At 64.4% G+C, this 19,778-nt stretch overlaps 4 protein-coding genes across 4 annotated transcripts; 2 read left to right on the top strand and 2 right to left on the bottom strand.

Annotated features, from left to right (window-relative positions):
* Window positions 1-600: 600 nt before the first annotated feature.
* Window positions 601-4,708, top strand: HMG20B (high mobility group 20B; the record flags this gene model as incomplete). Its single annotated transcript, XM_079546733.1, has 9 exons — window positions 601-638; window positions 1,641-1,746; window positions 1,947-2,150; window positions 2,400-2,520; window positions 2,618-2,670; window positions 2,922-2,997; window positions 3,072-3,287; window positions 3,590-3,722; window positions 4,606-4,708. The coding sequence occupies 9 exons, from the start codon at window positions 601-603 to the stop codon at window positions 4,706-4,708; spliced, it is 1,050 nt and encodes a 349-aa protein (XP_079402859.1).
* A 175-nt stretch (window positions 4,709-4,883) lies between these two features.
* Window positions 4,884-6,897, top strand: GIPC3 (GIPC PDZ domain containing family member 3; the record flags this gene model as incomplete). Its single annotated transcript, XM_079546677.1, has 6 exons — window positions 4,884-5,141; window positions 5,218-5,403; window positions 5,551-5,731; window positions 6,391-6,506; window positions 6,597-6,678; window positions 6,746-6,897. 6 exons carry the CDS (start codon window positions 4,884-4,886, stop codon window positions 6,895-6,897), a joined length of 975 nt encoding a protein of 324 aa, XP_079402803.1.
* Window positions 6,898-7,262: 365 nt separating this feature from the next.
* TBXA2R (thromboxane A2 receptor) lies at window positions 7,263-9,174 on the bottom strand (the record flags this gene model as incomplete). Its single annotated transcript, XM_079546830.1, has 2 exons — window positions 7,263-7,532; window positions 8,350-9,174. 2 exons carry the CDS (start codon window positions 9,172-9,174, stop codon window positions 7,263-7,265), a joined length of 1,095 nt encoding a protein of 364 aa, XP_079402956.1.
* Window positions 9,175-13,506: 4,332 nt separating this feature from the next.
* CACTIN (cactin, spliceosome C complex subunit) lies at window positions 13,507-18,612 on the bottom strand (the record flags this gene model as incomplete). Its single annotated transcript, XM_079546617.1, has 10 exons — window positions 13,507-14,065; window positions 14,430-14,698; window positions 14,815-14,937; window positions 15,025-15,217; window positions 15,395-15,512; window positions 15,610-15,772; window positions 15,854-15,999; window positions 16,380-16,475; window positions 16,987-17,467; window positions 18,497-18,612. The coding sequence occupies 10 exons, from the start codon at window positions 18,610-18,612 to the stop codon at window positions 13,575-13,577; spliced, it is 2,196 nt and encodes a 731-aa protein (XP_079402743.1). The 3' UTR covers window positions 13,507-13,574.
* Window positions 18,613-19,778: the final 1,166 nt, after the last annotated feature.

Here is a 19,778-nt window from a genome sequence, read left to right as displayed (position 1 = left end):
GTGTTGGGGACTGGGGGGGCTCAGAGGAGGGGCTCGGGGGGCTGCGAGCAGCGGGGGGAGCTGGGGGTTCCGGGGAGGGGATCTTGGGGGGATAAACGGTTCCTAAAGGGGAGCGATGGGGGTCAATGGGGGCCCTGTGGGGAAACTGATGGGAGTGAATGACGATCCTGGGGGGGTGGGGGAACCAATGGCAGCGAGTGGCGGCCCTGGGGGGGGACCGCTGGGGCCAAATGGGGGCCCTGTGGGGAGGCTCATGGAGGTGAATGAGGCCTCTGGTGAGGGGGGAACTAATGGGTGTGAATGGAGGCCCTGAGGGGAGGCTGATGGAAGTGGGTGGGTGTCCCGAGGGGGGGATTTCTGGGAGTGGATGGGGGTCCGTGGTGGGAACTGCTGGGGATGAACTGCTGGGGGTGAATGGGTGCCCTGGGAGGCCTTGGGTTGTGGAGGTTGGGGAGCGATGGCTGCAGGGATTTGGGGGTTGCTTGGCCCAGGGAAGTGGGGGCTTCAGTGGGGGCTGTGGCTTCAGCGGCCTCCAGGGACCCCAAATGATGTCTGCGGGTTCATCTCTCAGGGTCTGACTCCGAGTGACCCTGGCAGCCCATGGCCCACAGCGCGAAGCAGCAGCCTGCAGTGATGCTGTAAGTGCCCCCGCTGAGCCCTGCTGCCGGCCTCGGGGCTCCCCATAGGGCCTGGTATAAAAGAACACGGCTGGTGGGGTTCGGATCAGTGGGCTCCCCGTTCATTTTGGGTGCCCAGCACCACGCTCTGTCTGTCACCTGCCCCGAGGGCATCTGAGCTGTGCTGGGTGCAGTGCCCAGGGGGCTGAGGTATGAGCGGGACCCTGCCTGGAACGCAGTGACTTTCCAAAGCGTCCTCCGGCACGACAGGAATGTGGGGGAGGCTGAGCCTGGCAGCTCTCAGCACATTCCATGGTGTAACTGTAGGTTCGTTAGGGCTGATAACGAAGAGCTGAGGCCTCCCAGAGACCCAGGAGCAGATTTCCCAGGAAACGACGTTCATGCGCTGCCCCATAAGCTTTGGTGGCTGCAGTCAGCCCAGCGCCAAGCAGGAAGGGCCCCACCAAAGCAGTGGTTAATTGTACCTTGTGTAGGATCGCCTGATAGTTTGGGGGCTCTGTGCAGAGCTGGATTCACACCAAGTGCGTGGTGTGACTGATGAGTGCTGCGACCCACGGGGCCAGCCCGGATCCATCCAGCTTTTAACGTGCATCCAGGTTTCCTCTCCCTCGCGGGGTTTGTGCTGACCCTGTGCCATCTCATCTATCTTGTGACTCTGATGAAAGTGAAAATCAATGATGTTTGCACGGAAAGCTGTTGCCCTTCACGGCTCCCTCCCTTCCAGCTGTGCTGTGGTTGCTGTGTAACTGTGGGATGCAGGCAGCCTGCGGTCGCTGTGTCTGGGCAATGTGTCCCATTTTGCTGTGGGATCAAAGGGACAGCGGTGCCATAGGAAGGAGCTGGGGGAGACGCTGTGATGTGGGCAGAGCTGCTCAGCACAGGCCTGTGGGCTGCTGGATCGCGTGGCGACGGAGGCGGAGCTGGGCTTTGGGCATCTTGGCTGATGCTGGACATGTTGCGGCGGTCCCGCAGCCCTTCCTGATGGCCGCTGTCTGTCTGCAGGCACGCAACAGGCAAGGCTCAGCATGGCAACTTCCTGGTGGCCATCAAACAGGAGAAGGGAGAGGTGGCTCGTGCCAGCGGCGAGAAGCCGCACGGCGAGGAGGAGGTGAGCGGCAGCCTCTGAGATCCCTTCCTGCATGAACCTCCAACCCGGAGCTGGGGCTGTCCCTCTGCTCTGCCAGGCTGGGCTGTGCTGCAGGGTTGGGCAAACCCACGGCCAGAACTGCAGCTCGGAGCACAACCACCTGCGCTCCCATCAGCACCCACTTGCCATTTTATTGTCCTTTTACATCCTTGTGGCACCAGCCAGTGAAGAAGAGGGGTTGGCCTAAGGGCAAGAAGAGGAAGAAGATCCTTCCCAACGGCCCCAAGGCCCCGGTGACAGGCTATGTGAGATTCCTGAACGAGCGGCGCGAGCAGATCCGCACGCAGCACCCCGACCTGCCCTTCCCAGAGATCACCAAGATGCTGGGGGCTGAGTGGAGCAAGCTGCAGCTCTCAGAGAAGCAGGTACCAGGAGTTCTCTGGGCTGGGGCGGCGCGTCCCTGGTCCCTGCACCTTCCAGCTCCTTCTGGAGCTTCATCCCTCTGCTGGCAATGGCTGTGCCGCACGTCTCGGTGTGTTTGGAAGCTGAGGTCTTTGGGTACGCAGGGTCTGGGCACCAAAATGTTTGCTGGGCCTCGAGGGGTGGGACGGCATCACCCTGGGGAGCTGCTGCTGGGCTGGGCTGAGCCAGGCTGAGCGCTGCTGTGTCCGTAGCGCTACCTGGACGAAGCAGAGCGGGAGAAGCAGCAGTACATGAAGGAGCTGCGGGAATACCAGCAGTCGGAAGCCTACAAGATGTGCACGGAGAAAATCCAGGAGAAGAAGATCAAAAAAGGTGTGCAGCGTTGGTGCCTCTTCCTTGGGATGCAGCCCGGTGCTGCTGGGGGAGTCCTGGGGGTCTCCTGGGGGTAACCTGCTTCCTTCCTCACCAGAGGACGCCAGCTCTGCGGCAGCAAACACCCTGCTGAACGGGCACCCACAGAAGGTAAGGCGCTGCAGGCCGCGTGGGGAAGCTGAGGCCTGTGGTGCTGCTGGGTTTGGCCTGTGGGATGGGTGAGGAGGGGCTGAGGGAGTCCCAGGCTGGGCTTCAGGACTCCAATTCCCACTGAAACAGAGCCTGAAGCCGCAGGAGGTGGCACACAGCCATCCCTTGCCTGCCTCCTCCTTGTGCTCGGGGTGAGGGCGGGGATGGGGCACGGGGTCCTGCTGTCTGACCCGTGCCCTGCTGCCCCCCAGGCTGGTGAGTGCAGCGATGCCTTCTCCACCTTTGACGTTCCCATCTTCACAGAGGAGTTCTTGGACCAAAACAAAGGTGTGGGGCTGGGGAAGGGGCTGAGTTTGGGGTGGGGATCGCTGAGCCCCTCTGATCCTGCTTTGTCCCTGCAGCCCGGGAGGCCGAGCTGCGGCGCCTGCGGAAGATGAACACGGAGTTTGAGGAGCAGAACGCCATCCTGCAGAAGCACACAGAGAGCATGAACTGTGCCAAGGAGAAGCTGGAGCAGGAGCTGGCGCAGGAGGAGAGGCAGACGCTGGCCCTGCAGCAGCAGCTGCAGTCGGTACGGCAGGCGCTCACCACCAGCTTTGCCTCCCTCCCCATCCCTGGTGAGTGTGGGGCGGCATCGGTGCCAGTAGGGACCATAAGAGGACATCAGTGGGGCAGAGATGGGTGCCCATCTGGTGGGAGGAGGACCCTGGAGCACTCTGGGGTGGGATGGCTTCCCTGCAGTGGGCGAGGATGGGCTGGGAGCTTGTCTCTGGATGCACAGCTCTGCAGGGGAGCTGTTACCCAAACCTTTGTCCCTGGGTCTGCCTCGCTGCCTGCTCTGCTACTGCACGAGGTGGGACTCCACGGTTGTGGTCTCACCCCGGTATGGATGGGGACTTACTGAGCTGCTGCCCCACAGGCACTGGGGAAACCCCAACGCTGAGCACCCTGGATTTCTACATGGCCAAGCTGCACAGCGCCATCGAGAGCAACCCGCTGCAGCACGAGAAGCTGGTGGTCCGCATCAAGGAGATCCTGTCCCGCATAGCCAGGTGGGCCCCTGTGTCCTGGCGTGGTTGCAGGGGGGGTTGGGGTGTCCCCGTGTTGCTGTGGGACAGGAGGACGGAACTCCTGTGGCTTGGCGTTGCATTCCTCTCTCTGCAGTGAACATTTGTGAATGAGGACCAGTCCCTGCAGAGCTCGGGGCCGGCTGGACCGCAGCGCTGTCCCTTGGAGCTCCTGCAAGGGACAGTCCCTGCTGGGGGTCTGGCCGCATCCCCTGCACCCCGGGGTGGCCCCAGCCCTGCAGTGGTGACACCTGAGGACCTCGAGCTTCTGGGGACCAACACACGAGCATCCCCCCGCCCTCCTGTGAGCAGCACAGCAGCCTCACCCAGGGTGTCTCCAGGCTGTGGCTGCTTTATTTAATCTTCCCCCTTCCCCTCGCTGCTGCCTGTGGGTGCCTTCAGCTCTGTGCTCCCTGCCTGCCCTCTTCTTCTCTGTGCTATGGGACCAGTGGGGGCAGCTCCTTCCCCTTCATGCGGGGGGGTTGTGGGCCTTGAGCCCTTCCTCCCTGGCCTCGTGGGACCACCGTGACGGCGGCCGCGTTCTCCCCCCGCCGTGCCAGCCCTGGTGCTGCCTGTCACTAATCTCAGATCGTGTAATTAGAGAGTGTCTTATTTTCTTACTAGCACTACGTGGCTCCTTCCCTGGGTTTAACCCAGGCGGGGCTCTGACCCTTTTCTCTCGCCTGCAAGGTCGGTGCTCTTTCTGTAGAGAATCTCCTGGTTCCCATCTCGTGGCTGCTTGGCTTGGGATGGAGACGGGAGTGAATAAATTTGGGAGAAAAAAAACCAAAACGTTTTGGAGTTTGTGCCTTCGTGCTCCGGCTGGGCTCCAGAGCAGCTCTGGGTGCCCTTTGTCCTCGTTTCCCAGCCCCGTCCTTCATCTCGCCGTCCTCTCACCCTTGGTCCTGCTGTCCCCGCTCCTTTATCCTCACGCCTTCGGCTCAGCGCCCTCTGCTGCCCCATGGCTTTGAGCGCGGCGGCCCCGAGCTCCTCGTTCCCACCCCATCCCCACATCCAGGACGCGGCCGCGGCTCTCCGTGGCACCGCTCACCCGATCTCCGGGACGGCCCCGCGTATCGGATCGGGTTCCCAGCCCCCGGGATCGCCTTACGGGCTGCCCATCCATAATTCAGCAGCAGCGGCGCGATGCGGCGGGCGGGCAGGCGCGGCAGGCAGGCCCAGGAGGAACGCCCCATGGAGAACGGCGTGGGGCAGGAGCCGGGGGTCCCCGAGCCGCCCCCCGCCGAGGGCACCTCGGCCCCACGGCCGCCCCGCGCCCGCCCTCGCCTGGTGTTCCGCACCCAGCTGGCCCACGGCAGCCCCACGGGGCGCATCGAGGGCTTCACCAACGTCAAGGAGCTCTACGGGAAGATCGCCGAGGTGTTCGGCATCTCCCCCACCGAGGTGAGGGGTCGGGGGCCGGGGCTGACGCCGATCCCGGGGTCGTCCCCAGCGGCGGTGACGGGGCGTTGGGGGGCAGATCCTCTTTTGCACGCTCAACACGCACAAGGTGGACATGCAGAAGCTGCTGGGGGGGCAGATCGGGCTGGAGGATTTCATCTTTGCCCACGTCCGTGGTGAAACGAAGGAGGTGGAGGTGACCAAGACCGAGGACGCGCTGGGGCTCACCATCACCGACAACGGCGCTGGCTACGCCTTCATCAAGGTGAACATGTGTGGGGCTGAGGGGGGGGTCTGCCCTGACCTGGGGGTGACTCCCTGTACGGGGCGTTTTGGGGTCTCCCTGCCTAAATCCGAAAAGGAAATCGCTGCGTGGAGGGGTGGGGTGTCACCGTGTGCCCCCCTCCGCCAGCGAATCAAGGAGGGGAGCATCATCAACCGCATCCAGGCGGTGTGCGTGGGCGACAGCATCGAGGCCATCAACGACCACACCATCGTGGGCTGCCGGCACTACGAGGTGGCCCGCATGCTGCGCGAGCTGCCCCGCGCTCAGCCCTTCACCCTGCGCCTGGTGCAGCCCAAAAAGGCTTTCGGTGAGTGGGGTGGGGGCTGCTCTGCTTTGAGACCCCCATCAGGGTGGGGGGGGACAGCCCCACGTGTGCCTGCACAGCCCGAGCTGCCTCTGCAGCCACCCTTAGTTGGCCACCCTGGGGCAGCCACAAGCACACATGCATCCCATCCTTCCCCCACGGTGCCTTCCTTGTGCTGCCCCATAGCATTCGGGAGAGCCTTGGACTTCCATCCTTGGCTGTTCTTGGTCATCCTTAGGTCTCCAACTTTGTCCATTCTTGGTCATCCTTGGACATCTATAGTTGGATATTCTGGCTTATCCCTGGATGTCCACTGTTGGATGTCCATCCTCATCCTTGGGTGTCCATCGTTATCCATCATGGATCGTCTTTGGATCCATCATTGTTTGCCATGGGTCACCCTTGGATGCCCATGTTATTCACCATGGGTCACCCTTGGGTGTCCATGTTATTCACCGTGGGTCACCCTTGGGTGTCCACCCGCACCCATTCTTGGTCAACCTTGGCTGCCCATCACCGCGTTGTTTTTGGTCACCCTCGGATGTCCATCATTGGATGGTCATTCATCATTTTTGGACACCCTTGGTCATCCTCCATCCCTGTTGCCCTTTCTTCTTGGACACCCAACCCTGGGCCCCCTCCCACCCCCCTGTGGGGCTCAGACATGATCGGGCAGAGGACGCGGAGCAGCAGCAAGTGCCCACCTGAAGGCCGAGTGTCCAGCGGGAAGGAGACACTGCGACTGCGTGCCCAGGGCCCAGCCACGCTGCAGGAGGGGGTAAGGCACCCCCTGAACCCCCCGCACCAGTCTGGGGGGGACGTGCCTCACGGGGTGACCCCGTGCTCAGCATCCCATCCCCCCCCACAGCCCAGCGCCGTGGAGGAAGAGGCCGCGCGCCGCGTGGACGACCTGCTGGAGAGCTACATGGGCATCCGCGACTGCGAGCTGGGTGGGTGCTGCTCCCCCTCCCCCCCAACCCTACACCCACCTCCCCCCTGACCCCGCTCATCCTGCAGCTGCGACCATGGTGGAGATGGCCAAATGCAGCCCCTCTGCCGCCGCGCTCGCCTGCGCCGTCGACTCAGTGCTGGGAGAGTTTGCCTTCCCCCAGGAGTTCGTGGCTGAGGTGTGGGCGGCCGTCTGCAGCCCCCGGGGTGGGCAGGAGTAGCTGGGGGGCGGCCAGGTCCCCCTCCCTCCGTGTTTCCCACCTGGGGGTGGCTGCCTGAGGTCCCACCTGCCGCCCTTTGCGCACACAGACTGGAGGCGTGGGGCCGCTGTGTGTCCCCACATCCCATGGGGCGCGCAGTGCTGCACAAGCTGTGCTTTATTAGGAGCTCACAGAGCAGGATGGGGAGAGGGGAGGAGGGGACGCCTCCATGCCTGCCCCGCCGGGTACCCCGTCCCTCCCACTGCGCTCAGCTCCTGCAGCTGCAAGGTGAAAAATAACAACAATAATAATAATAATAAAACCAAAACAGAACAAAACCTCCATAATCAATAGAGGAGGGGAGGGGGGAGAGGAGGGGGTCCCCACTACTGCAGCCGCCCCTCCTGGGTGAGTTTGCGGCGCAGGGAGGGGTTGAGGACGGGGTAAAGGGAGAGCAGGGAGGGCCGCGTGCGCAGCCCCGGGTGCAGGCGCTGCAGCACCGCGCGGCGGAACAGGATGTACACCCAGGGGTCCAGGATCTGATTCCAGGTGACCATACGGATGTAGATGAGCAGCAGCTGCTGCGTCTGTCCCGGCAGCACGTGGAGGGGGTCACCCGTCCGTAGCTGCTGGAGGGAGGTCTGGATGATGAAGATCTGGAGGGAGAAGGGAGGGGGGTCACTTTTTGGGGCTGCCGAGTTTGGGGGAGCCCCAAAGGATTGAGGGGGGGAAAGTGGAGGCACATCTGGGCTGGGAGTCTCAGCCACAGGGACACCAGGATCCAGCACATCTCCATAAGGGACAGTGGGGAGCATTGGAACTTGGGGCTTCACCTCGAGAGGCACTGGGGGGGCACCCCAGGAGGGACAAGGGGGGCACAGGAAGACGCACCAAGACCATGAGGGACATCTGGGGACACCGAGAACAAGGACCTCACCCAAAGGGACAGGAGGACACACCAAGACCTGTGCCATCACCATGGGGGGACACCGAGACCAAGACAAGGAACATCTGGAGACCCATCAGGAGGGGCACCCAAGAAGAGGGACAAGAAGGGTCATGGGCACCAGGAGGGACATGGGGAGGACACCACGGCCACAGGACCCTACCAGGAGGGGCAAGAGGGACAAGCAGTGCCCCACCAAGAGGGACACCCAGGGACCAGGAAGGACAACCAGGGACCCACCAGGAAGGATACTGGGGCACCAGTGGGAACACAGGGAGGACATCAAGAACACGGGACCCCACCAGGAGGGGTATGAGGGACACCCAGGGATCCACCAGGAGGGACGTGGGGAGGACACCAGAACCACGGGACCCCACCAAGAGGGGCACAAAAGACATCAAAGCCCCACCATGAGGGACACCCAAGAACCCCCCAGGATTGACACCGGGGCACCAGGAGGGACGTGGAGAGGACACCAGGAACCATGGCGCCCTACCAGCAGGGACACCCCAAGCCCCAGGCCTCACCAGCAGCGGCATCCAGCAGATGGTGGCGATGACCATGATGCCCACCAGCTGCACCATCATCTCCACTTCGCTGTCACGCCGCCGCTGCACCGACTCGCGGTCGTGGTAAACGCGGCACAAGGTGACCACACTGACCGTGTTGAAGATGAAGGAGAGCAGCACGGAGCAGACGCCCAGCAGGGCGAAGAGAAGGCAGAAGACGACGTTGCCCGCGTCGGGCAGGAGGGTGAGGAAGCACCAGGAGCCGGGGTACTGCAGCGTGTACCGCCCCAAGCCCAGCACCGGCAGCAGCCCCAGGGCGCAGGAGAAGCCCCACACCGTGGCCACGATGGCCCATGCGCGGCGCTTGGAGACGGAGGTGGAGCGTGAGAAGGGCCGGTTGATGCCCACGAACCTCTCGCCGGCCATGGTGGCACCCAGGAGCAGCGGGCACTGCCCGAAGAACACCATGGAGAAGCCGAGGAAGTTGCAGAGGTGGCAGCCGGGGTCCACCTGGGTCCAGTTGAACTTGGTGAAGTGGTACGGGATGATGACGGCGGCGGTCACCAGCAGCCCCATGAAGTCTGTCACCACCAAGCCGCAGAGGAAGACGAGGAAGGAGGAGCGCGAGCGGCTGCTGAGCTGACGGGAGGAGCTGAGCAGCACATAGAGAGCAAAGAGGTTGGAGCAGAGCCCGATGAGGCCGAAGGCGGTGGAGAACCACGGCGAGGCGATGGCTTTGGGCTGCGTCACATTGAGGCTGAGGCTGAGGTTCACCACCCCGAAGCAGGTGTGGGGTTGGCTGGCCAGGCTCATATTGGGGGGTTCCGTGTCCCCCCCCCCCATCCTGGTGGCCTCAGGCGCCCTCCAAACTGGGCTCCATGGCGTGTTCTTGGTGCTGCCCCCACTGGGCTCTGTGGGGATCAGGGGAGCGTTAGGGACCAGGACTCTCACTCTGATCCTAACGGCGATTCTAACCCCAACGCCAACCCTGGCCGTAACCCTAACGCCGATCCTGACCCTAACGCAGGTCCCCCACCCAGAGGCCACAGATGTGGGGTGTCCCATGGGGTGCTGAGGCCCCAGCCCTCCAGCTGGCCGGGATTAACCGTCCCCTCTGCGTCACCGGGCCGAGAGCCACCGGGGCAGCAGCCACCAACCCCCACGTGTTCATCGTTTGGAGCAGCGCGTGCTGCCAGCTGGGCTCCATCCCGTGCCGGGGGGGGGGGGGCGCATCCAAACCCCCATCCCTGCGCGCAGTGAGGATGCAGCCCCGGCTCCGTGTGCCAAACTGGGAGGAGGGACGCGGCCGGATCCCACACACAGGGGCAGGATTAGCTTAAAAGCATCTCCCCCCATCCCTGTGGCTGTGGCCGGCGCCCACGTGGCGATGACCGCAGGCGGACGTTCGCGCCCGGAGCTGCGCGGCGCACGCGGCACCCACGGCATCACTGTGTGCCCCCCAGCCCAGCAATTCCAGCCCCACAGCCATGGGGATGTGGGGCCGGCTCTCGCGTTTCCCATCCTTGGCTGGAGCTGAGGCTTTGTCACTGGGCTGCGAAGCGTAAGGACAGCTGGTTTTGTCTTGAGCAGTTTGTCATTGCTAATCATTGCAGATGGGGCGGCCTGGGATGGAACGGAGCTGCTCCCAACCCCATCCCGGGGGCCCTGTGCACCCCAAAGAATGGACACCCCCAGGAGTGGGCACCCAAGCAGCAGATGCCTCCCCCATTTCTCCAGGGCAGGGATGAGTGCCACCCGCTCCCCCTGTCCCTGAGCTGCTGGATGCCACTTCCCCTGCCCCACCACCTCTCAGGACCACAACATTAAGGAGGACCCACAGCGGCCATCACTGCAAACGTCCCCAAACTCCTGTGCTGCCCTATGGCTGTGGGGTCCCGTCGCTGTCTGGATGGAGCTGTGTCCCCATGCCACGCTGCGTCCCAGGGGACCCTCAGCCATGGGATCCCCCGGCAGCTGAGCGGCCCCATAGGGCACCCATGGGCCCCATAAGAAGGGCCCACTCCCCATGTGGGACTGCTGGTCACCCAATTCCCCACACCTCATCCCGCAGCCAGGGACAGCCCTGCACTCCTGGGGCACTGAGGGGACATGGGGATGGACAGCCCCACGAGCTGTCAGGGCTGCACTTAGAGGGCATAAAATATTAACGAGAGCTCAATTAGCACCGGCAGGGCTGTAACTGAGACAGAGAGAGCTGTCGGAGCAGCACGGAGATGCTTGCAGGCAGGAATTGATGAGTGGGGGCAGAGGGTCCTCAATCTACGGCATGGGGGCAGCTCCTGTGGGGAACAGACCCTGAGGTTGTGCCTCAGCCCCACTGGGGGGCACAGGGGCCGGTGGGCAGATTCTGCTCCTCAGTTGCAGCCCTGAAATGCATTGGCAGCTCCGGTGTGGGCTGGAACGGGCATTAATGGGGTTTTTGGCATCGGGGTGGTGTTTTTCTGGGGATGCGCTGCACAGGGCGCAGAGCTGCGGGTCCCCGCTTTGGGTCCCTCGTGTCCCAGCTCTCCTCTTGGCTTTGAGATGCACCCTGTGGTGTCCCCCACCCGATGACCCAACAGGCACAGATGGGCGCTCCGTGCCCGCGGCCCTCGGTGCAGATCTGCTCAAGGCCGTCGGCCGGGACGGGAAATGCACCGACCACGTCACGCAGAGCTGGCAGAGCTCCAGCATCCCTCCCCAGACCCACAGCCATCAAAACCACGGAGCCCAGAGAGGGGACTTCCAGGGGACATCGGGGCAGGAGACACCCGTGGTGCGGGGCGCCGCCGGCGGTGACACAAAGCACCTGTCCCTATTGTGACCCACGGCACGAGGCCCCATCCCCACCCCATCCCATCTCAAACTCGTCCCCATCCCCATCTCCATTTCAGTCCCATCTCAGCCCATCCCTTTCCCATTCCCACTCCCGTTCCCATCTCCATCCCATCCCATCTCCGTTCCCACCCCCACCCCCATCCCACCCGCCCCGCCCCACACAGCCCCTCTGCCCGTCGCGGACGCTCCATCCATCTCTCCGTCGTTCCCAGCGCCGCGGTGCGTCCATCCCCCCTCCCCCCATCCCGATCCCTCCACCCGTCCGTCCCACCCCCGTGGATTCTCTGTCCGTCCCATCCTCTCCGTGCCCCCCCCCCCCCGAACCCCTCCGGACCCCCAGCCGCTCCCCCCGTCCCCCCGCCGTACCTCTCGGCCGTCGCGGTGCGGGGGGGTCCGGCTGAGAGCGGAGCTCCGCTCGGCGCGGATCGGCGCAGCGCTGCCCCGCGGGAGGCGCCGGGGAAGGGCCGGGCTGGGAGCGGCCCCAACTTCCCCCCCAGCCGTCCCGACCCCTTTCCCCGCCCCGCTCGGAGCCCCCCGCGCACCCCGCCGCCCCGCCGCCCCGCTCCGGGCTGGGGCAGAGCGCTGCGCTCGGGGCTGCGCTGCCACGGGTGGCACGGAGACACGCGTGGGGCGGGACTCGCGTGGACGCGGCTCACCTGCGCCCGCTCCAGCCGCGCAGCGGGGCGGCGACGGGGCGCGCGGTGCCCGCCGTACCCGGCTATATTTAGCGGGGCCGCTCTTATCCGGGTTACTCACTTGTTTACCCGAGCCGGATTCCTGCGTCTGGAGGGGGGTTGGCCCTCACCCCTCGGCTGCACCACCCCGAGGGCCCCCCTCGGCCCCGCACCCCTCCGTGGGCACCGCGGGGCTCCGCATCGGGGCGCGGCAGCGGAGCCGGGCGCGGCACGCGGGGTCACCGCGCCTCTCCGAAGCCGCTGCCGTGCGGCACACGGGGACGCGACCGCCCCCACGACCACCCCTCCGTGCCCCCGTCGGGCGCCCGCTGCCAGCGCTGGACCCCCTCCCTGGAGGACACGAGGAGTCCTTTACGCCCACCGCGGTGCCACCACCCCGATCTCACGCTTCGGGGCGGCGGCACATGGATGGAACCGAAGCGCGACCCCGCGGCCCCCAGGTGCAGAGGATGCGGGTGGGGGGGGGCCGAGGTGGGGCTGCAGAGCGATGCTCCAACGCCGCCCCGCAGGGACGCGTGGCACCGCGGGGACGCGGAATGGGACGGCGGGCAGCATCGGCCCCGCACGGGCTGAGCGCAGGGGGCTCCGTGCGCTGTGAAGCACGGACGGTTGTGGTGTTTTCTCGGTTTTTTCTTTTTTTCTCTTTTTTTTTTTTCTTTTTCCCCTTTTTCTCCCATCTCGTCTCCGCCGCGGCCTCCACGCGCTTCCTGCGCCGGCCTCAGGATCTCCCCCCCCATCCCGGCGGCAGCTGCTCCACGGCTTTAAATAGCGCGCAGGAAGGAGCGGCCGGGGGGACGCGGCTGGAGATGTCCGGAGGGATGGGAAATGTGTGGGGCGGGCGGGGCGGGCGGGGCGGCCGCGCCCCCGCCCCCACCCCGGTGCCCCCATCCGTGGGGCAGACGCGGGCACCTGGCCGTGCGAGGCTCCTGAGCTCCGCTTCCCCCTGGGCCGGACGCTGCCAGCGGAGCCCCGAGCAGCAGGAGGGGCTGAGCCGCAGGGCGGCCCCACGGCTGAGAAGCTCCGGAGGGGGGAGAGCGGTGTGGGGGCAGCGGGGAGACAGGATGCCGAGAGCTCCGGGGGGAGGAAGCTGAAGCAGCGTCCCGGAGCAGCAGTTCACGGCCGAGGTTTCCTGGAGGCCGCTCGTTCGGCCGGCATCTCCTCCCCCATCCTTCGGCACAGGACGGTGCAAGGCCAGGCCGTGCCCCCCCGCTCCGTGCAGCCCTCCCCCCGTACCAGCATCTGGCGGGCGCCGAGGAGCGCGGCCAGCCCGGAGCCGGGCAGCCCAGTGCCGGGGGGAGGGACCGAGGGCCACAGAAAGCGGATTTTCCCCTGTAAGGAGATGTCGCGGTCACATCTCACACCCCTCTCCTTCTCCCCCCCCCCTCCGAGGCTGACGCCCCAGCAGAGCGAGGGCTGCGACCGCGGAGCAAAGGGTGCAGCAGCGCTGGGAACGGCGTGGATGGAGATGGAGATCTGCCCCGGGAGGAGGCGATGGGCGCCCGCAGGAGGGCCGTCAGCACGGAGGGGTGGGATGGTGCTGCCCCCAGTGCTGCTCAGCACAACACCAGCCGGGGGGGGGACACGCAGGACACCGCACCGTAAAACAGCCCCTATTTATTTGTGCCAAAGTCTCAGAGGCCCTCGGGATAAAACGCGAAGGAGGAAAGGAAAACAGTCAACACGAGGCTGCAGGGGGATGAGGAGCCCCCCTCACCTGCGGTAGCGATAGCGCTTGAAGTGGAACCACAGCTGGAAGATGCCGTTGGCAAACTGGCAGCGGAAGCCGTGGCGGTGGGAATATTCCCACTCCCTGTTGACGATCTTGAAGGCGATGTCCTCGTAGGGAGGCCCGGCGTGGAAGCGCAGGATGGCAAAGTCCTTGTTGTCCTGACAGGCCTCCAGGAAATACTCCGGCGTCGAGCGTTTGTCGATGAGGTCGGGGTAGAAGATGTTGAATTTGTAGCCCTGCACGATTTTGGGCGGGGGGTTGTCGAAGTCGTAGTGCGTTTGGTTGTATTTGTTCCACTCGAAGCCCGTGTGCACGCGGTTGAAGAAGCGCGGTTTGCGGGGCCGGTATTTGTCTGCCCACAGGTAAGCCTTGCCTGTCAGCGGCATCTCCACGCTGAACTGAGCCTCGTCTGCTCCCATGCCCTCCTTGGCCTTGCGGAAGAAAATGTCGTCGGCGCTCTCGGTGGCGTTGCCTGCAAGGAGGAGAGGTGAGGGGCGGCCCTGCGCCGTCAGCCCGGTGCCGGGGGATGCGGAGGGAAGGGGAGCAGAGCCGGACTGCGAGCTGTGAGCGCTGGGTGCCGGGTTGGGAAATGCATCCAAAATATCCTGCCACTCGTTTGTGGCTCGAGCGGTGCGATGACAGCTGGGATTGGGAAGGAGCTGCCCCAGCTGTGCAGGGCACGGCAGCACCCTGAGCTGCGTCCCGCTCACCGCCCGGCTCTCGGCCACCGCCGCGAGCTCCAGCCCTGCCTCCTGCTCACCCAGAGGGCGGCGCTCCCTGCAGCCCAGCATCCCAGGGCTCGTCTGCCCCCCCCGAGCCCGGCCGGGTTCTCCTACCTGTGACCTGGAGCTGCTGGCGCAGCAGCAGCAGCCGATGCGTGTCCTCCTCCGCCTCCAGCACGTGGGCATCGAAGGGCAGCTCGTTGGTGCCCAGCAGCCGGGGGCTGTACTTCCCTGCGTCGTAGTCGTCCAGGCTCTGCTGGATCAGGTCCTCCTCCATCAGCACGGCTTCCCCCTCTGCTTCTTCTTTGACCTCCACGTCCTGCTCAGCCTCTGGCTCTAAGGACGGCCCCGGCTGCACCACGATGTTCTCTTCCGCATCCAGCCTGCAGGGAAGAGAGAAAAGAACCGGGATGGTGGTGGCAGCTGCGCTTCCTGACGTCTGCCTGGGGACAGACGGGAGCGTGCCCACAGGGGACGCCTGCACAGTCCTGCTCCCCACCTGTCGCTGGGGGACACCGGCTCCCTCTTGATGATGGGGAAGAGCGGTTCGCTCTCCACGCCCTGCTCCTGCTTCAACTTGTACAGCTTCTGGCGCAGCACGTCCTGGTGCCGCTCCCGCAGCCTGCGAGGGGAGAGCAGCCAGGTCACAGCCAGCACGGCCATGGCCGGGACGCCACAGCCGGCCCCTTCCGCAGCCCCCCGCTCTCACCTGGCCCGAGCCATGTAGGCCTTCAGCTGCTGCAGCAGGCTCTCCCAGTACCCGATGTCGAGGTTGGGCCCCCCCGCCCGGATCTTGCTCTCGATGCCCTGGTACAGCACCTGCAGCTGGTTGTAGGTCTTCCCCTTAAACACAGACTGCACGTCCGAGCTGACAGAGGCGTTGACGCCGTCCCGCCGCTCCCCTGAACAGGAGGGAAAGGGAAAGGGCTGCCAGCCTGCGAGCGCTCCTGCACCCAGCTGCCCCAAACAGCCACCACATTCACAGTCCATCCTAGAAGCAAAGTGCAAACCCCTGCAAACGGGGCCTGCGCCGTGCTCTGCCTGTTGTACGCACTCTCTTCAAGCCCACTCGTGCTTACCTGGTCCTCCTTTCCCAGAGGCCTCCAGTTTGCGGAGCTTTGCTATCTCATCCTCCGTGATGATGGTCATGTCCCTCCAGAAATCCACGTTCTTGCCCTGCTCCAGCTCCATGTAAACCTGCAGGCAGAGGACAGCCAGGACTTCAGCCGCTCGCTGATGCTTAAAGCTCAAGGAGGGAAGCCCTGAGTCACCACCCTACAGACAGCCCTGGTACCTGGATGTCCTCCACCAGATCCTCCATGTCGGACACAGTCAGGCCGTTCAGGAAGGTGTAGGGCTCGTGCATCTCCACAGCCAGGTCGTCATCCTCCGCGCTGATGTATTTAGCCAGCAGGTCAATGGGTTTTGCCCTCCCATCCCGAATCCGGATCTTCGACCTGGGTGAGAGCAGAGAGGCTGTGAGCAGCACCTGCCACCCCTGCTCCCCACAGCCTGTCCCCACAGAACCGCTCACCCACCGCAGCTTGGCCTGCTGCAGGTGGAAGTTGTCCTCCTGCTCCTCCCAGGTTTTGAAGTGCTCTGCCTCTTTCTCCCTCTGCAGCATCTCCAGCTCCTGCTCACGCATCGCCTTCTCCCGCTCTCTCTCCAGGCGCAGCTGCTTCACCTGCTCAGGGGCAGAGAGAGAAGTGAGGCTGCTGGGCCTCCTGCAGGGTTCCCACCTGAGGACACCGCTGTCACCACACTCCATGACCCCCCTCAGCCCCTGAGATCAGCCCAAGGCTCCCCAGAGAGCCTGCCAGCCCTTTGGAGGACAGGGGACACAGGGTACAACTGAGTGCTTTGGTAACTTTGTCCTTGTCAGCACATCCTAAAGCTGGATTCAGCCCCAAGGAGAAAGTCTCAGCCCAGAACAGAAGTGAGCACAGTGAAGCACTCACATGTTACAGAAAGAACAAGGGAACTTTCAGCTTGGGCTGGGAGCAGCTGGGAGAGTTGGGCTGTCCGTGTCAGATTGTAGGAGGGACAGAGGGACGCTGATCCCACCTTCTGCAGCTCCAGGCGATTGTCCTCCTGGATTCGCTTGTTCCTCTCCTTCAGGTCCTTCTCATCCAGGTGGCTGATCCCCTTCTTTTCCAGTGCCTGAAGCAGAGCAGCCAAGACAAGCCATGAAACCAAGCCACCTCCTTCAGCCTCTCAAGGGGCAGCAAACATTGCATCCACCCGCTTCTGCTGCTCCAGCAAGCTCTCGGCCTGCCTGAGATCCCCAGCTCCCTCAAACGCTCCTCCTGCAGCCTCCCAGGAACACCTGAGCTCAGGCCGTGAGCCCACCCCACCAGGCAAGCGGCAACGTGAGCACTGAGCACCACCTGGGAACCCCTCCTGCACCGAGACCTGACTCCCCACCCTGAATCCAACGGTGGATGTTTGTCTTTAAGAGAACAGAGGAAAAACCCCGCAGAGCTTTACAGGAACACCCGGCTGATGTCCTTCAAGAGCTCTGCTTTCACGTGGCTCCCTTCAGTTTTCCCACCTGAAGAAAAGGGCCCTCCTAACGCCCCACTCTGTGCTCCCATCCCGCAGCAGCCCCAGGTGCCCTCTGAGCTGACACGCAGAGCTGCCTCTTAGGACAAGCAGACCTTGGAGCGCTCACCTTGCTCCAGATGAACGTGCCCAGCAGGTTGTTGTCCCCAAAGGGATTGTCCGTGTTGGTGTAACCCATGTACTCCTCTCCCCACCCCATCTTCTCCCGCTTCTTCCTCTCCTTGGCCTCCTTCTTGGCCAGCCGGCGGGCTCGTTTCTCCTCAGGTGTCTCCAGTGCCTTCATGAGCGCAGCTTGTTTCTTCTTCTCCTCCTTCATCCTCAAGCGCTCCTGAAGGCTCGGCTGCTGCCCCGACTCCTCCTGGCCCCGGGAGCGCGGCGGGGAGGGCGAGCTGACCGAGGACACGGAGGACTTGGAGCCGGCCCTCCTCCTCCGCCTGTCCCTGCTCCGCGCTCGCCTCCTGTCTCGCTCTGCACTCGAGTCAGAGGAACGACCCCGGGACCGCGAGCGGTGCTTCCTTTGGCTTTTATGGTGCTGCTCTCTGCTTTTGTTCTTCTTCTTCCGTTTCTGTCTTTCATCGTCGGAATCAGAACTAGGGGGGGAAATTCTCATTTTTGTTGCTGGTTTTGGGCTCTGCATCGAAGAAGCGCTTTAGGAGAGAAGTGCTTCCCCAGGCACAGAATGGCACGACCTGTTCTGAGCCGCAGCAAGAACCAACAGCAGAGCATTCAGCTCAGCACCCGCTGCCTGCAACACACCCCATTCCCACGAGCTGCGTTAGTGGCACACACAGCACTGCTCCAAGCTGCCGCGTTACTGTGCGCACAACAGAGCTGAGCCCTCCTGAGGAGCTCTGTGATGGCTGTGACAGCGGTGTGACAGCATCCCAGCCACCCAGAGCTGCTGGGTCTCCCCGTGTCCCTTCATCCTGTACAATCCAGCTCAGCCCCTCAGCACTGCATGGTGCCGACCGGTGGGGCTGAGCCCAGCTTGGGGCCCAGTTCCAGCTGACACGAGGCTCAGATGCAGTGGCTCCAGCTCCTGACCGAAGCTGCACAAGTTCCCAAGCACAGGGCGCAGCTCCCCGCCTGCCCCAGAACGAGGCCCAACTCCCCCCAGCGCAGCCGCGCCGCATCGCCCCCGTTCCCAACTTAAAGCCCAGTTTCCCCCACAGCGCCCAACACGCCGGGCCTGGCTCTGCCCGGCTGCGGCCTATTCCCTCCCACAGCGTCCCACCCCCGCCCAGGCCCGATCCCCGGGACGAGGCCAGGCCGCACCGAGGCCCAACTTCCCCCCCAGACTCTGTAGGCCCGGTCCCGAGCACGGGGCCCGGCTCCCCGCCTGCCCGAGGCCCGGCAGCCGCAGCCCGGCACAAACGCAAGGCCCAGCTTCCCCAGCGCACCGGGCCCGGTTCTGACAGGCCGAGTTCCGCTCCTCCCCTGGGCCTGGTCCCACACAAGGCCGCACGGAGCCCGGATCCTCGCAAGGCCGCACGGGCTCCGTTCACCCCGGGCCCCGTTTCCCACCCCGGGCCCCGGCCCCGGCCTCCCTCCAGGCCCAGGCCCAGCCGTGCCCGGTTCCCACCTCCAGGCCCGCTCCCCCCAACGCCCGCCCCGCTCACCCTGAGCTCCCTTCCCTCCGCCTTCCCCTGCTCCGGCTCCGCTTTCCTTCACTGTCGGACCGCTCCCGGTTCCTCTCTCGGTCCCTCCGGTCGCGGCTCCGCGATCCCGACCCCATTCCGCGGCCAGCCGGGGCTCTCGGGCCGCGCGGTGCCCGGTGGGTGCGGGTGGAGGCGGGGCCGGGGGCGGGCCAAAGACGGCCGGTTGCTTTCGGTTTTTTCCCTCCCCCCTTTTTTTCTTTCTCTCTTCCCCCCCCTTTTTTTTTTCTTTCTTTTTTCTTCCCCCCCCCCCCCCCCCCCCTTTTTCTTTTTTTCTTTCTTTTTCCTTTTTCTTTTTTCCTCGCCCCAGTTGCGGCGCGGGCCGGGCAGGAAGGCTCGGACAGCTCGCGGTGTGTACAGCACATAGAGAATGCTTTATCACAGAGCCGAGGACACATCGCACCGACGCACAGTTCTCCGGAAAACAGAACAAAACAAAACAAAAAGAACCCAAACGGCTTCCCCCCCACGGGGGAACAACAACAAAAAAACCCAAACAACAAAGGAGGAAATGAAAACAAAACAAAACAAAACCCCCCATGAGGTCTTCACCCCCCAAAAAAGAGCTGTGAGAACAGCCCCGGCTGCATCCCGTGGTCACACGCCGCCCCCCAGCACTGCCGGGGCTGTGAGCGATGGGCAGATCCCCCAGGAAGGCTCCTCCTGCCCCCCATGTTGGCACAGCTCACCCCCAGCCCGAGGGTTTCGCGCACCAGGATTGTCCCACAGAGCCCCTGACGGAGGACAGCGCTTGGAACGAACGTGCCGAGATCCTCTGGGCTTCCCCACATCCGGGCTCACGCTGACTCCAGCCCGCAAGGCCCGCTCAGCGGGCTGCTCAGGGAAGGAGCAGAGCCTCCACCTCAGCACGGCGATGCTCACAGCACCTGTAAGCGGCAGCTTGGAAAGCCCTGCCCGGCCCACCCCAAGATGCCAGGGCAGGGAGGGCTTGGCCAAGCTGCGTTTGGGGCGTTCTGAAGCCTCCCGCTCTCAGCTCAGAGGCACGTCAGTCTGTGGATATTGCACTGCTGCCCTCTGCCCCTGAGCCCCCGGGGCTGGCACAAGGAGAGGGGGGGCTCAGGAGCTGTTTGTTCCCCAGCCTGTCACGGAAGGATGCCACATAGCGATGGAAAGGGGAGAGCCTTGAAAGGACTTCTGACGGATTACTTGGTAACTACGTGGATACACCTAAGGGCAGCAGCCTGCAGGACCCCCAGCCTGCACTCGGAGAGCAGCACGCCGCACA

This window comes from Tetrao urogallus (genome assembly GCF_951394365.1).
Source record: "Tetrao urogallus genome assembly, chromosome: 25".
In the NCBI taxonomy this organism is placed as follows: Eukaryota; Metazoa; Chordata; class Aves; order Galliformes; family Phasianidae; genus Tetrao; species Tetrao urogallus.
The sequence above is the reverse complement of the archived record's forward strand: the minus strand, read 5'-3'. Positions and strand labels throughout refer to the sequence as shown.